The 16762-nt window shown below is 38.8% G+C and overlaps 1 protein-coding gene across 4 annotated transcripts in view; it reads left to right on the top strand.

Annotated features, from left to right (window-relative positions):
• The window catches only part of PDE5A (phosphodiesterase 5A), a 133006-nt gene that overhangs the window by 109941 nt on the left and 6303 nt on the right, over positions 1-16762 (top strand). For all 4 annotated transcript variants that reach the window (XM_026013453.2, XM_072755353.1, XM_072755352.1 and 1 more), the window contains exons 15-20: positions 2147-2234; positions 5381-5481; positions 7447-7524; positions 10239-10302; positions 15012-15086; positions 16483-16566. In XM_026013453.2, the coding sequence (XP_025869238.2) occupies positions 2147-2234; positions 5381-5481; positions 7447-7524; positions 10239-10302; positions 15012-15086; positions 16483-16566 (490 nt within the window). The remainder of the gene's footprint in view (positions 1-2146; positions 2235-5380; positions 5482-7446; positions 7525-10238; positions 10303-15011; positions 15087-16482; positions 16567-16762) is intronic.

Here is a 16762-nt window from a genome sequence, read left to right on the forward strand (position 1 = left end):
TAAGTGGAGGGAATGAAGAAGGCTGTGGTTGTCGCTTTGAGGTTGACCTTAGCAAGGCCAGTCTGAATGGCAAGAAAAGGCTCTGGCCAAAGTCGAGAAGAGCACAGAACACAAGCCAGAATTCAGAAGGAAGGCCAGCATTCTTTTTTTTTTATTACTTTATTTATAAGATTTTATTTATTCATGAGAGACACACAAACAGAGAGAAAGAGGGGCAGAGACACAGGCAGAGGGAGAAGCAGGCTCCCGGCAGGGATCCCCACGTGGGACTCGATCCTGGGTCTCCATCATCACGCTCTGGACTGAAGGCGGCGCTAAACCGCTGGGCCACCCAGGCTGCCTGGGAGGCCAGCATTCTTTTTACCCCAGGCCCTCCATTATTCAGCGTTGCCTCATCTACTCCCATGGCCTGGATTACTAACCACCTGCAGGGTGAAGTGTTCCAGGTCTACACCTCCAGCCCAGAGCCAAGCACAGACGTTTATATCCATTGGTGGACCTCAGGCACCTTGAAGTCTGCAGGTCCCGCCCTCAACTAGACCTCTTCCCCTCCGTCACCTCCCACCCTAATCATCTTCTCCCTTTTTTCCAACGTCAGTAAAGGACAAGGTAGGAACTTGGCATTCATACTCTCCCCCAGGAAGAGCCCGGCTGGACCCCAGCATCGGGATTTATTGCCAACTCCTACCTCTACGGAGCTTTCAGACAACTCTGCTGCTGCTTGTGCGGGAGTCTGTGACCCTAGCTCCGGCTGTCTCATACCCACGTAACTAGAACTAGGACTGCTAGCTTCCCAGTGGCCTCCTACCTAGCTTCCGGCAGTCTCCAACAAATTTATGTGTGTGTTTTTTTATAACTCTGCTCATTTGACTCCATCCGTTGTGTCCCATCATCCGATGGCGAGCACAGCATCTGGTCCATTGTACAACTCCCTGCACGTGGAAGGAGCAAAGCAGGCAGGCAGGCAGGCAGGAGCTAACTTGGGAAAGGTTACAACAGCACCAAAAATGGAGGTTTGGGAGTCAGCAGGATTGGTGGAAGATTAAACAAGAATAGACGACTGCCCACTCTCCTAGGTTTATTTCCCTTTTATTGATTTGGTTTTCCCTTAAGCTACTCTTACTCCGCTCATTTCCTTCCTGTGTTCTATTCCTTCCCTCTTGGGCAGCTTCTCTATCTTCAAGTTAAATGCAAAGTAAATTAATGATTCATATAGTAGCATAAAGAAATAACAAAGTCAACTGTGTTCTCCAACACTTACTTGTACTTTACAATGCATAAACCCCTGTCCTATAAATTTTAGAAACAGAGACTTTCAGGACCTCTGACTTTTCCTTTTCAAGAAAAAATGGTGAAAATTGTGCTTCGTATTCACATGTGAAGGATCATGAGAAGTATGAGGCAGAGGGCTGTGTGTGTCATGCTTTAGATCTCGATTTGTGACTGCGTGTTCCATATAATGAACTGAGTGTAATTATCCTTCCCACCCCCTTCACCCAGCCAAATGGTCCCCACCGTTTCCCCCAAGTTCAAATTAAAGAGCTTGCAGGAGATCCCATACTGAAATAACCTGGATCCCACATGGGGCATGTGTCCCAACACAGTTGTCTCCTCCCTCCCTTCAAAGGGGGGCGTGCACCAGCCCTGCCCCTTTTCTGTGCCTTCCAAAATTGAACTTGATAATTCCATCTCAGTCTGCTGTTTTTGGATATGTAGGCACGTGTGAATATGCTGCCTTATTTCAGTGGAAAGACTAGCACTGAAATTTGTTCCAGGTTTTAAATTGCAGTTTTGAAACTGAAAAATCTCATTGGTACAGGTATTTCAGAGATTTTTTTTTCATGTCTCAAGAAATTAGTCTTTTGTCCTTCTTCCAATTTACTATTTTATCAGTATTAAAACCAGTGAAGTTGTTTATGCTTTGAACTGGCACTGATCACACAGGTATTTGAAAATAGTTTGACTCTTTATTTCCCAGAGATTAACTCACTTTTTTCCCCAGCAAAAGGATTGTTAGTTTGATTAATTTTGTGCAGTAGCCCGTTTTTTTATTAACTGGTATGAAGAAGACATTAATAACTGACATATTGGGGGTAAATTGGTCATTTTTAAACTGTTTTTCTCTCTTCAACAAAATATTTTTCAGAAGTGAACACCCACTTGCTCAACTCTACTGCCATTCAATCATGGAGCATCATCATTTTGACCAGTGCCTGATGATTCTTAATAGTCCAGTAAGTACCTACTTTATGGTTGTGGAATTTTAAAAGGGAGCTTTATAAATTCAGTTTTATTTTTAAATTTTGGATTTATTCCCAGCATCATAAATTCTTGAGCATGCTTTATTCCTTTTTGGGTAAGGAAGGCAAAGCCAAAACATTTGCAATCTTCCTAGCCTCATTTCTCTAGACAACCAAGACTGTCTAAGTGTTGCCTGATAAAGGATATCTGGTTACTCACCTCTGTTTGGTTTTTGCAAACTAGAAACAAGCAAAACTAGTATTTTATGGCTCTCAGTTAATTCTTTTTTTTTTTTTTTTTTTTTTTGGTCAAATGTGGTTTATACAGCTCTCAAAGGTTTGCTTTCACAAAACCATGCCTGTTCCTCTTTTTATTGAATCTTCTGACCACTAACAAACTGTTATGTTAAGGAATAAAGCTACTCAACAGTTTGGTGAAATGAGTATTTATCAATGTAAAAAAGCATATGCTATGCTAATTTATGTTAAGGAAAATAAAATAATGTACACCAAAACATCAACAAAGGTGGTCTTTGTCTAGTTAAATTATTAATACTTTTTATGTTCTTATTCTGATTTGTTCATTATTCACACTGTCTACTAAATGCATGTATTACCTTTATAATAGGAAAAAAGTGAAGACTGCAACTTATGTGGAACAAACACAATGCGTGGTATATACTCTTAAAGCAATTTTACCTCCATCTTTTTATGTTTACCCAGTGTGGCTAGTTCTTCTCTGAGCCCTAGAAATTTGGGAGTCCCATGAGTTATCTGGTCTTTTTTTTTTTTTTTTTTTTTTTTTTGAGAGCAAGCACACATGCGTAAATGGGGGGAGAGGACAAAGGGAGAGGGAGAGAGAGAATCTTAAGTGGATTCCATGCCCAACACTAGCCTGACACAGGGCTCAATCCCATGACCCCAAGATCATGACCTGAGTTGAAATCAAGAGTCAGATGCTCAACCAACTGAGCCAGCCAGGTGCCCCATTTTCTGGTCATTCTTTTTAAGTAGAAGCCTTCTAATTACTTTAAGTCCCAAAATACAGTATACAATTCTCAATTAGAAACCAAAATGTCCAGTCTTGTAAAATAGTCCAAAGTCTAGACTTCGTTTAAAGTTTCAGGTTCTCCACTTACTGCTCTGGTTGGCTTCTTTCATCCCTACCTTTTTTTTTTTTTTTTTAATCTCCTTCCTCATTCCTAAACCCCCATGTAGTTTCCTACCCCTCCAGACTTGGGGAGTAAGGAATAGGTAAGAAGAGGGACACGAACATTCTCAACAGACAGGTACTGACTGTGAGGGGTTTCTTACTCTTTGTGCCTGGTAGGTGTTTAAACCAAGTTATTTTCTTGTGGGTAAGTTCATGATCCCTGCCAAGTGCCTTCATTTGTGAGGTTTTCCTACTAGATATTTCTTTAATGTGAATGATCACCTCTGTCTGGTTTATTTATGGCTCCTTCCTCAGCTCCTGAAAATCGGGTTGCTCACTTTCACCTCCTTTCTAAAGCTAAGGTTCTTTATTTTTTTCTTTTTTAAAATTTTATTTATTTATGAGAGACACACACAGAGAGAGGCAGAGACATAGGCAGAAAGAGAAGCAGGCTCCCTGCAGGGAGCCCAATGTAGGGCTCTATCCCAGGACCCCGGGATCATGCCCTGAGCCAAAGGCAGATGCTTAACCGCTGAGCCACCCAGGTGCCCCCTGCTAAGGTTCTTTAGCCCTCTTTGTGGTCCTTGAAAAAGACAGGACTGAAATCAACCCCATGCCTCCAAAACTTGGAGGTTGCAAGCCATCCCACAGAGTAGTAACCTTTTCTTTCATTTTCCACTTGAAATTGTTCTATTTTAAAATAAATATAAGTATCAAGAGTTTTTTTCTAAATAGTTTTCTTTCTGGTCTAGAACCTAAAATGATTTCATACTTAAAAACAATGTTTATGGTTGTAATCATGGATTCATTAATTAGATATATGCCATGATGTTGGCATCTAGTTATTCTCGAACTAGTGTCTTGGCCCTGGCACACCACACACAGCAGTGTCCCTGTCTTCAGAACAAATCCTTTGCCTCCAGATCTCATTCCTACACCTCTGGGGTTTTTTATTGGCCCTGAGATTTAGGAAGCACATCTGACTTAATTTGCAGATGTTGTTTTGAATATATGCTGAGTCTCCAAGGGATGTTTTCTGTAGTTCAAGATGACAGAGCCACTATGCTTTAAATTACAGACAAGAAATTTTTTTTAAATGGTTATATAGCAAAAATTTTTCATTGTTTACAGCTGAATTTACCACCTTTTCAATATTTTTTATAGATGTTTTAACCCATCCTTGCTTTTTATCACCAGTAAGCACACCTTTGGCCCACGCCCTATAACCCATCCGTATTGGCATACTCCTAAAGAATACACACTGTTCTCAGTATTGAATAAATTAAAATTATATAAATTTGCATCCAAAAAAAACGTTACTGGATTTATTACAAAATCCATAGAGAACTGATTTCTTTATAAACATTTTGATTATTTTTTAAAAATTTTTATTTATTTATGATAGTCACACAGAAAGAGAGAGAGAGAGAGAGAGAGAGGCAGAGACACAGGCAGAGGGAGAAGCAGGCTCCATGCACCAGGAGCCTGACATGGGATTCGATCCCGGGTCTCCAGGATCGCGCCCTGGGCCAAAGGCAGGCGCCAAACCGCTACGCCACCCAGGGATCCCACCATTTTGTTTAAAAGTTTCACTACTCTACTCTTCATGTCCATTAAGATGGCTTTGATTTTTCAAAATTTCTCTTGCTGTACACTATAGCAATTAACCTGTCCAAAGGACAAAGATATATAGTAGTTATTAGATTTTAGGTCTGGACAAAAGAGTTTAAGTTTTGGAAAAACATGCATGTGTAGGCAGATGTACCGTTATGAAGCTGTCTTTCTTATCAGACGAGGTGGTAGGGGTGGAAGCATAGAGGGCAAACATCATTTCATGGCATTTATTCCAAGTAAGCAGGTGTCCTCTGTATTCATGAGCTCAGAATACAAGGTGTGTGTTTAAGATATGTCACTGTAACTTCAGATTTTGTTCTTGTCAGCAGCTTCTCCAAGTGGAGTGCTAATGATGGTTTTCTTTTTTATAAAGGGCAATCAGATTCTCAGTGGCCTCTCCATTGAAGAATATAAGACCACGCTGAAAATAATCAAGCAAGCTATTTTAGCCACAGACCTAGCATTGTACATTAAGTAAGTTTTAAGAAATATTCTGAGATAAATAGGTCTTGGAAGTGTTTGCATTGTTTCAAATTTTTAAAATGCATATTGGAAAATTTTTAGATTATAAAGACAAATGTCCTGGCAAGTCAAATATCTTGTTTTTCAAATGGAGCAGTTTCTTAAAGGAAGCCCGGAAAGCGTACTCCTTTGACTTATTACTTAATGCTAGCAGTTACAGAATACAGAGTTATTTGTGTTTATCTACTGCTATGTCTCTGAAGCTAGGTACCAAGTACATAACCATCCTAACGTCATCCCAAGCTAGGTTGTCCAACCTAAAGATTGAGAGCCCGTTCGCTTTGCCTCCTTTTCTTTACTCCCCCAGCTTCTGACCACGTGACAGTCCCTCCATGCTGTCATCTAAGCCTAGGTGGGCAGGAGAAGGAGCTAAGTAAGTGCAAGACAAATAACTCTTGTTTCTTTTTATTTGATTTTGGCAGAAGAATATTAATGTAGAACTTTAATTAGTGAAGCTACTGACTCAAAAAATTAAAGTGTGCATTAGAGTAGTATTTATCATGCATGTATGCATTTGCCTGTAACTAAACTGCCTTTCTAAAATCAAGAAGAAACTTTGCTGCATTTGGGGAGGCATCAGTTTCCCACACACAAACCAGGTTGTTGCTACATGTATAGGAGTGAGGCAAGTCTTCTGGTGGCACTCATGGGATTTCCCTGAAGCGCAGCCCTCTCTCCCTCTGCACAGAGAGTCACATCCATGGCTTCAACCACTCTTAGGAGAAGTAAAAACAAATAGAATAGACACACAAAAACACATACCAGATATTCACTATTATACATCTAAAAGTAACTGCATCTAAAAGTGTCTGCATCGTTGGATTTTGGAGCACTTTAAAGTTAATTAGGATAAAAGAAAAAGCGGCAAACCTTAGTTTATTTAAAATGATTGCAGAATAAAGATTATCAAGTTACTAAGAATTTAAAAATACCTGTAACCACAAAGACTTCCAGCCTTTCCAGGCCACTCAGGTCTCACCTCTGAACCCTTACAAAATGTATTTTTTCATTTTTGGTACTCAGATCACATAGTCAATTTTTTTTTTTGAGTCAATTTTGTTAGATAAGTTTTTCTACATTTGTTTTGTGTCTCTGACTAGATTTTATTTTATATATTTTTAAAGATTTTATTTATTTATTTATTTATTTATTTATTTATTTATTTATTTATTCATGAGAGACACAGAAAGAGGCAGAAACACAGGCAGAGGGAGAAGCAGTCTCCATGCAGGGAGCCTGATGTGGGACTCGATCCCGGCTCTTCAGAATCACTCCCTGGGCTGAAGCCAGCGCTAAACCACTGAGCCACCCGGGCTGCCCATCCGACTAGATTTTGAAAAGGACTCGTGTCTTAATAACTTCCCAAGATTCTTAACAGTGCTGGGCGCATAGGAGGTATTCACTGCACACTGTATGTACACTAGTGAATATTAGTGTACACCCAAAGTCACTTTGCTTCAAAAAGCCTTCACCATTTTATACTGACATAAAATAATTATTATGAACATAAAGTTTTTACCCTATACCATAATATATAAGATAAATGAAATTAAACTGAAGCCATATAAATCTGATTATGCCATACACTTAAAATTTCTTAAGTCATTTTGGCATCAAATTTTTAACTCCTATTGTTTCATTTTCTTAAAATCATGTTTAAGAATTGAAATTATTATTATTATTTGTGATTCATAGTTAAAAACTAGATGAAGTTTATTGTTTTACCCAAAGAAAATGAAAGAAGAGAGGAAAGTGAGATATTTTTAGTTCCTTAAATGATTTCTATATTGGATTTTAAGAGGGGAAAAAACCATTAGAGATCTTTTTTCAAAAAATTTACTCTGTGAGTCTGTCAACCAAAGAAACAAGAGCCTGGGGACTCATCATAACTACCAAATATTTTTCTTTATTTTCAAGGAGACGAGGAGAATTTTTTGAACTTATAAGAAAAAATCAATTCAACTTGGAAGATCCTCATCAAAAAGAGTTGTTTTTGTAAGTAGGTTTACTGTCCTTAAAGCTGAAGTTTTGCTACCCAATTAATTTTACTATTATCAGATTTTACTGCAGTTATTTGTCACAGGGTGATGATCTTCGAGGCTGTCAGAATTCTCTAGAATGTTATATAAAGGGCTGAATATGAATATTTATTTGAAAGGAAATGGATTTGCAAATGCAAGTGAATAAATCACTTCTTTGTCCTCGAAGGACCTTTAAAAGGCGGTTGAATATTGATACAAAGCTATAAGGTCCCCTTGCTCATATTCCCGATTCTTTGGAATGGAACAGCTGCAAATAGCACCCCAAAGATTGTGGGAGCAAGAGGATGGTTGTGAAGGGTTTCCCTCTCTTGAGTGATAGTAGCGTAGCACAGTCAGATAGGCAGGATTTCCATTTAACTCCCCTGTACACCTGTCCCTCCCTTCCAGCTGTAGACACCACCCCTTTGCTGTTAGCATTCACTGGTACCTTTGTCTTGGCAAGAACTGGATTGATAACAAAGAACAAGTGGTCAATAATAGAAGAATGACATAGAATTCCAAGGAGTGCTATTACAATTTTAATTTTACATTTTTATTTAAAGATTGTATTTATTTGAGAGAGAGAGAGAGAAAAAAAAAAAATAAAGGTTTTATTTATTTATTTGAGCTGGGGGAAGGGTCAGAGGGGGAAGAAGCAGGCTCCCCACTGAGCAGGGAGCCCAATGTGGGGCTCCATCCTAGCACCCTGGGATCAAGACCTGAGCCAAAAAAAATAAGTAAATAAATAAAATTAAAAAAAAGACCTGAGCCCAAGGCAGATGCTTAACCTCTTAACCAACTGAGCCACCCAGATGCCCCTGAAATTAGCATTTCTTTAAACGGAATGATACCATTTAGCATGCAAATGAAGATGCAGATTTTAAGGAGACAATACTCAAATGCCCAGCTGTTCTGTAATCATGCTTAACTTCATAGCCTCAAAATGTTTTTCATCACAGTGGTTAGAAAAGTATAGACCTTTAAGGGGCACCTGGCTGTCTCACTTGGTAGAGCATGACTCCTGATCTCAGGGCTAGGAGTTCGAGCCCCATGTTGGGTGTAGAGATTCCTTAAAAATAAAAGTCTTTTAAAAAACAAAAAAGAAAAAAAAGAAAAGGAAAAGTATAGACCTGCTACTATAGTTAGCGAACAGTTTATCCCAATAGCAAAAAAAGAAACAAACTGCAGTTCCAAGTCTGCACAGGTCCCTGCTGCTCCGTCCTACCCGAGGGACCTTGAGGGGAGAAGTGCGGTTGGAGTTGTCAATGTCCCCGTGTGCACTCATTTTTCAGAATTTTTTTTTAAGATTTTATTTATTTATTCATGAGAGACACACACAGAGAGAGAGAGAGGCAGAGACACAGGGAGAGGGAGAAGCAGGCTCCATGCAGGGAGCCTGATGTGGGACTCAATCCCGGGTCTCCAGGACCACGACCTGGGTGGGCCAAAGGCAGGAGCTAAACCACTGAGCCACCCAGGGATCCCCTCATTTTTCAGATCTTAGTGAAGCCTCTGTGGATGCATAGCCTTCTTTGGGGCAAGTGGTTTATACTGGCAAGCACTGAAATCCTTCATGAAAATGGGTTTAAACGTGATTAAAAGTATCTTTGTTGCACTCCTCCAAGAGAGGTGGTGGAAGAGGTAGGGTAGCAGCAGAAAACCACTCTTCTTTTTGCCTAACGTAGTTAAGAAGGACGTTTTTGTTTTTTTTTTAGGTTGGGTTTCCCTGCAGGGACAAGGGATACAGTCCTTCACCACAAGTGTTTCTATACTACGGTGATGGCCTTTCCACCTGTTCCTTCTGATAAATTATTACAAACAGACATCTGGGTCCAACATGGGAAAACACTGCACGAAGGACAGAACCATTTTCATACAATTATGCTGTTGAGCTCTAGAGCACTTTGTCATTGACTCTACAGCCCAGCATGGTTTCCATTTCTCTCAACAGAAAGATGAAACAGCACTATCCTCTCATTTCCCTCTTGAAGGGAAATGGCAGATACTGTTTGGAAGTCAGAGCTTCTCACATGTGCTGAGGTCAGCATTAGGATGACCCCACCATTAAAGACAAACCATAAGAGACTCCTAACTCTGGGAAGCAAACAAAGGGTTACCAAAGGGGAGGTGGGTGGGGGCATGGGGTAACTGGGTGACAGGCACTAAGGAGGGCACTTGATGGGATGAGCACTGGGTGTTATTCTATATTGGTAAATTGAATTTAAATAAAACATTTTTTAAAAAAGGATGACCCACCATAATTCTTGCTCCCCTAGGACTTTTATCAGTAGGATATCTGATGTTATCCTTCAGTGGCTAATTATTAGTAGTCAGTGTGTTTTCATCTTACTTCACTGAGAATGGACTACCAAGGTGAAAAAAAATAGTAACAGGAGGCAAGTTTTTGCCCAGAGGTTAATAATTTCTCTCCTTGTGCCAATCTGGAGCTAAATGAGGCAATTTTAGGGCAATTCCAGTTCAATGGACAACCAAAAGAGTTGACACTCTGCTATCACTGAGTCAGCCACACTTCCATATAAATTGTTTCTGTTTCTTTGGTCTTTGTAAACTGACATCATCAGAGTTTAGGAGGCTTTAATTTAACCTTTTTACCTGTAACTATTTACTGAGAGTATATATTTGCATAAAAAGTTAATCATAGCATTGGGCTTCTTTTTGCCTTAACAGAGCGATGCTGATGACAGCTTGTGACCTGTCTGCCATTACAAAACCGTGGCCTATTCAACAACGGGTATGTTGCTTGGTGACAGTAAAAGTAGGGATTAAAAGGTCAAAGTAAGGGATCCCTGGGTGGCGCAGCGGTTTAGCGCCTGCCTTTGGCCCAGGGCGCAATCCTGGAGACCCAGGATTGAGTCCCACATCAGGCTCCCTGCATGGAGCCTGCTTTTCCCTCTGCCTATGTCTCTGCCTCTCTCTCTCTCTCTGTGTGTTGAGTATCATAAATAAATAAAAATTTTTAAAAAAGGTCAAAGTAAGAAAAGTCTGTTTTCCTAAAAGTGGCTTCTAAAGTATTTGTGGAATGTTTTATCTGATCTTTAAGTAGCATTAAAAGCAGATAATTGGACATAAACAGGTTTTCTTTTTTAGAAGATTCCTTAACATTTACTAATATAAGCTATATTAAGAAAGAGAACATCTATATTAACACAGCAAAAACCTAGCTGTTGATAGTCTTTTAATTCCAGTACTACTTCTGCCTCACTTAGGAATCTTTTTAGCACATTTTTTTAATAACCCTGAAAAATAGGAGAAGCAAATTATTTTTCTTCTTCTTTATAGTTAGCCTAGCCAGCTATACCTCAGCTCTAAGTAGGCATTAACAAGTAGAACTTAAGCATTTCTTGGGGCTCATAAATATAGGAAATGTTGATATAAGGTATCAGGAAGGATGTGATCAGGGCCTATGGCTAGGAGGCTAGACATATATCCTTCTCTCTAAATTAGTAACTGTCCTAACATTTTGCAGAGGCAGTAAAGGGCCTCAGCTCACAAAAGGGATAGCTCTACATACAGTGATGTGTATATTGTGTTTTGGTTTTTGAAACTGCGCTGTTAATCCTAAATGCACTACCCAAGACTGTTGACAGCCTGCTGCTGGTCAGGGCTCTGTGGTGCATAGTCATGGAGCCCAGTGACAGGTTCATCTCAATGCTGAGAAAACGAGATCAGAAATGTACCCTCCGGGAAGCCCGAGTGGCTCAGCAGTCTAGTGCCACCCTCAGTCCAGGGTGTGATCCTGGAGTCCCAGGATCGAGTCCCACGTCAGGCTCCCTGCATGGAGCCTGCTTCTCCTTCTGCCTGTGTCTCTGCCTCTCTCTCTCTCTCTCTCTCTCTCTCTCTGTGTGTCTCTCATGAATAAATAAATAAAATCTTTAAAAAAAAAAGTTTTAAAAATGAAATGTACCCTCCACGTGCCAAAGCTGACACTGTAAGCACTCAGGAAAGGTAGTCTTTACAGACTGTCCTGCTCCATAATAATTGGTACTATATGTTGGGGTCCAGACATGAAAAGCAACATTATAAAGCCTCTATAACTAAAATAGTTTGTTGTTGGGGACAGGCTAGCGGAACACAATAGAGCATTGAGAATTGCATAGAACATTTAGTATATAATAAAGATAGCATTTCAAATAACTGGGGGAAAAGAGAGACTTTTTTACTAAATAATCTTAGGGTGACTTTCCCATCTTCCATAATCAGATGGCAAGACAAAATTGGATGTACTTTGCATACTTAAATTCCAAATGGAGCATAGAGATCAATGTGAGAATTAAACCATAGAAGTACTAAATAAAAACATCTGTGGATTCTTCTATAACTTAGGAGTGAGAAAACTTTCCTAGCTAACTTAGGAGTGAGAAAACTTTCCTAGCTATGGCTCAATATGCAGAATCAATGGCAAAAGACACTATAAGCAAAGTAAAAGTCCATGAGAAAATGGTAAAAATATTTGCAGCTTTTATTTGATAGATAGTTAATACCCCTAATATTAAAAAAACTTGTAAAAATAGAGAAGAAAAAATGACAGCAACACTAAAGAAAAATAAGCCAAAAATTTGAACTAAAAGTTGATGGAATGTGAATGGGCCTTACTCATCTGCCAAGGTTCTCAGAACCGTATTCATAAGAAAAAAGGCAAATAAAACTACACTGACACAAAAAACCTTGTATAGAATCTCATAACCGCTCTATTCCTAATGGAGTAGATTATCTGTGGCAGACATGTTCAAGACCTCCAGTGGATGCCTGAAACCACAGATAGGACTGAGCCATTATATATACTATGTTTTTTCCTTATATACATAACTATGATAAAGTTTAATTTATAAATTAGGCACAGTAAGAGATGAACAATAATAATAAAATACAACAATTATAACAATATACTGCAATAGAAGTTATGTGAATGTGGGGTGTCTCTCTCTCATTATATTGCACCCTCTCTCCTTCTCGTGACGATGGGAGACAATAAAGTTGAGAGGTAGCAAGGTGGAGGATACAGGTGTTGTGATGTAGCATTCGTTATTTATATATTCATGAGAGACGAGAGAGAGAGAGACAGAGACAGAGGCAGAAACACAGGCAGAGGGAGAAGCAGGCTCCATGCAAGGAGCCCGACGTGGGACTCAATCCCGGGTCTCCAGGATCAGGCCCTGGGCTGAAGGCGGTGCTAAACCGCTGAGCCACTGGGGCTGCCCCAATAAAATCTTTTAAAACACACACACACACACAGAAAAACAACATTGAGATACCCTTTCTTACTTGTCCAGTTGGCAAAATCCAAAGGTTTTATGATCTACTCTGTTGGGGAAGTTGAGGGAAAACAAGGAATGTAGAATACTGTAACTCTTGGGAAGTTTATAAATACACATATTCATTTACCATTACTTCTAGGCATCTTATCCCAAAGATATAGTGGAAAAAATATAAAAAGACCTTTATACAAGGCTGTTCACTTTTGTACTATTGGTAAGGACAAAGACTGGAAGTAACCCAAATATTCATCAGTAGGGTACTGATTAAGTAATTTATGGTACATTTACAGAATGAGTTCTATGTACTAGTGTAGATTTAACTTTGGAACCACATAAATCGTTTTTAAAATTATAAAGTTGAGGGCAGCCCCGGTGGCCCAGCGGTTTAGCGCCACCTTCAGCCTGGGGTGTGATCCTGGAGACCCAGGATTGAGTCCCACGTTGGGCTCCCTGCATGGAGCCTGCTTCTCCCTCTGCCTGTGTCTCTGCCTCTGTGTGTGTGTGTGTCTGTCTGTCATGAATAAATAAATAAAATCTTAAAAAAAATAAAATTGTAAAGTTGAATCCTAAGTATCCCTAAGCCTTGAAAGTAAAATGTAACAAACCTGATTTGGGGTTGCAAAACCACACTAAAAGGAACTATTTCATTCCACGTGACATTAAAACAGTAATTTGATCATGTATCTCCAGTGGAATGTACCCTAAAAACAAAAAGGAATGACCAAAAAAAGCCTTTAAAGCTGTTTTCAGTAATCTTAGTGGTAATTTTGTACAGATATTCAATCACTGTTGTAGATTATATGGAATAAAAGCAAATAAAAGATTGTATTGGTATTGTTGACAGCCAGGATCATCAGTTTATGTAGAAAGATAAAGGTGAATAAGGTTGCGTGGAAATGTTGTAGTCCTGAACTTGAATTGAAATGTTGTATGAACTTCTGTTGTATGTCTGTCCTCTGAATAATGACTTAACCTGGTAGTAATGATTGAGCTCATATTGGGGTTTCTAAGTACCTCAGTTTAAATGAACAAGGGCTCCAACAAAGAAATAGCTGATAGCAGCTGTAAAGCAGGAAATGTACAAAATGAGCCTGGAACATCTTATTATATCAGAAAGCAGAGAAGCTATCAAAGACTCATAGGATTTTGACAAAAGACAGAGAAGCCACCTTATTAAGCTCACTGGTCAAAATGGACAATCTCAGTATCACTAAGGTTTGAAATACATTAAATATATTTAAATTTAAAAGTTCAAAACAATAATAAAAATAAAATTAAACCTTCCCTAGTTATCCTTGATAAGTTGCTTAGGAACCCAAAGTTATTTTTTTCAAATGGTAATTAAAGTAGAAAAATCCAACATTTCTCCTGCTTTTCCTTATATGAATTGTTTTTTAGGGTAACTAAATAATTGATGGTGGAAACTTTCTTTTTATTGTATTTCAACTAATAAAAAGGAATGATCACTTTGAATATCAGCTTTTTTGAATTAGCAGATCTAGACAAAGATCACTCATGGTCTCTAATAGCACAAAAAGAGAGGCAGCCAGGCATTATATAGCTCTTGATGGAATTACACAGCACTGCTTATGAAGTAGTCCAAGAAAAGAATTTATCTAATCCAGCCTCTAGATTTTATTAGTGTGTGGAAATCCAGGGCACAGAGGAACGTCAAATGACATCATGGGGAAGCAATTGCCAAAATCCAGATAGTGGGGAAACTGCAGGATACACAACTCAGTTTATTTAACAACAACAACAAAAATTACAGGGAAAGATTTTGAAAAGAGGAGGAACATGTAGATTAAAATAAACTTAAAAGGCATATCTGTCAGGTGCCATATATGCACCTATATCGGCACCGTGGTATAACAGGTGCTTAACCAATATCTCATTGGTGATGTGTACAGATGGGCACACACTGCCTCTTCCCCATTGATTGCTGAAGTTGAAATAACCTGTTGCTTTTTTCTGCCTAATTACAGGTTACAAGCTCTAGCCTTTGTGATGAGGCACATATTTAAAAGCAAACAAAATATAATTTCTAGTACTCATTATTGCTTTATTATCATTTTACTGACGTGGTTGAAAGCTAGCTTTGATAGACTTTGTTATCTTTATTCAAAGTCTCTATTTGACAGTTACACGCTTTTAATTGCCAAACTCATTCGGTTATTTATTTCAGATAGCAGAACTTGTAGCAACTGAATTTTTTGACCAAGGAGACAGAGAGAGAAAAGAACTCAACATAGAGCCTGCTGTAAGTATGAGACCTTGGTGGTAGGAATTATACAGATAGACTTGCTTAGTGTAGACTTCTTATATTTTCTATGGGATCTTTACTGAGGAACACAATTTCTTTCAGTTTAGTTTTTAAAACATTTTTTCTTATGAAAAGAATTATACATATTCATTACAGAAAACATAAGTAAATAAGAGAAAAAGATTCTTTGCATCATACTGTACCTACTTTTTTATAATTTGTTTTTTCTATTTAAATATCATAAGCTAATTCCTATTCTAACAGATGTTCATGTGTGTATTATTTATAATGATCACATGAAGTAGATGGAGTCATAGTTCCCATGCTTCCTCTGTTGTAATGTCTGCAGTGTTCACTATGACCAATAGCACTTTGATAAACTTCTCTGTTGCTAATGTTTCTGTGCCAGTTTTCATCATCTTGTTAGGATAAATTCCCAGAATTGCTATGTTAAAGGGCACAGATTTTTTTAAGGTCTTTGATACATAGAGTATGGATCTCACAGACCAAAAAAAAAAAAAAAAAAAAAAAGATTGTTCTCAAGCCATTTCTGGCTTTTAGAACGAGTTTTTCCTGAAAATGAAGCCTTGAGTCTTTTTTTCAATTCAAATGGACATTTATTGAGCCCATATTAATGGGTACATGGTTATGACCCCCTTCTGTGTACAGCTCCATCCACTCTGCTCTTTAGCCTTGGCTGGGCACATCCTGTGTCTTTCACAATTACTCAGTGTCCTCTAATGTAATGGCAGGCTCATTCAGAAGCTCAGAATCTTTTTAGAAAGTGGTGGGTAGCAGAGTGATGATAACAGCTAATGGGAAATCTGCTTCATTTTAAACAAGTACTGAGACAGACTCATTTCTTCCCATGGCAGTGCTGGGCTCGTCCGGTGCTCCAGCCATGACCTCCTGGGAATAAACAGAGGGACATCTGCATAATCGTCACTCAGAAAGCTCTCTGCATGAATTGAATTGCAATCAGCTGTGGCCTCGGTGGCTTCTTCCACAAAACTGAGGGTGTTTGATTTTACGTCAATAGACAATTCAGAGCTGTTCTCCAGATATATGTCAGTGATCAGCTCTAGGTCAGTGGCTGACTCTAGATTAGAGATCAATTCCAAGGTAGTGTGGTAAAAGTCAGCCAGGATGAACAAGGCAGTAAGGATCAGGGTCTTCCAGAGCACAGGGCTGGCAGGGAGTGTAGGAAACTTCCCCACAAAGGAAGGAGACAGATAGGCAAGTACCTGGCCTTTCTCACCCTGCCCATGATGCATGTTTTTGGAGCCAACTTGCATTGTGTTCTTTAAGTAAATGCAGATCTGTGTGTGTGTGTGTGTGTTTCTGTGTTTGTGTGTGTATGTGTGTGTATGTGTTTCTGTGTTTGTGTTTTCAGGATCTAATGAACAGGGAGAAGAAAAACAAAATCCCAAGTATGCAAGTTGGGTTCATAGATGCCATCTGCTTGCAACTATATGAGGTATTTATATGAAAACACGAGACTTGCTAAACTTAGACTGTGTTATGAATTAAAACCTCAAGTAAATTGAAGCAATTGACACTAGGCTTTTCTTTCTTTTTTTTTTTTCCTTCCTGATGATCACACTGTTTGCATTGAATAAAGAACACATTTTATATTTGAATTTTCTCAAAAACTTTAATTCATCAATGTAGAA

The sequence above is a fragment of the Vulpes vulpes genome, chromosome 4 (genome assembly GCF_048418805.1).
Source record: "Vulpes vulpes isolate BD-2025 chromosome 4, VulVul3, whole genome shotgun sequence".
In the NCBI taxonomy this organism is placed as follows: Eukaryota; Metazoa; Chordata; class Mammalia; order Carnivora; family Canidae; genus Vulpes; species Vulpes vulpes.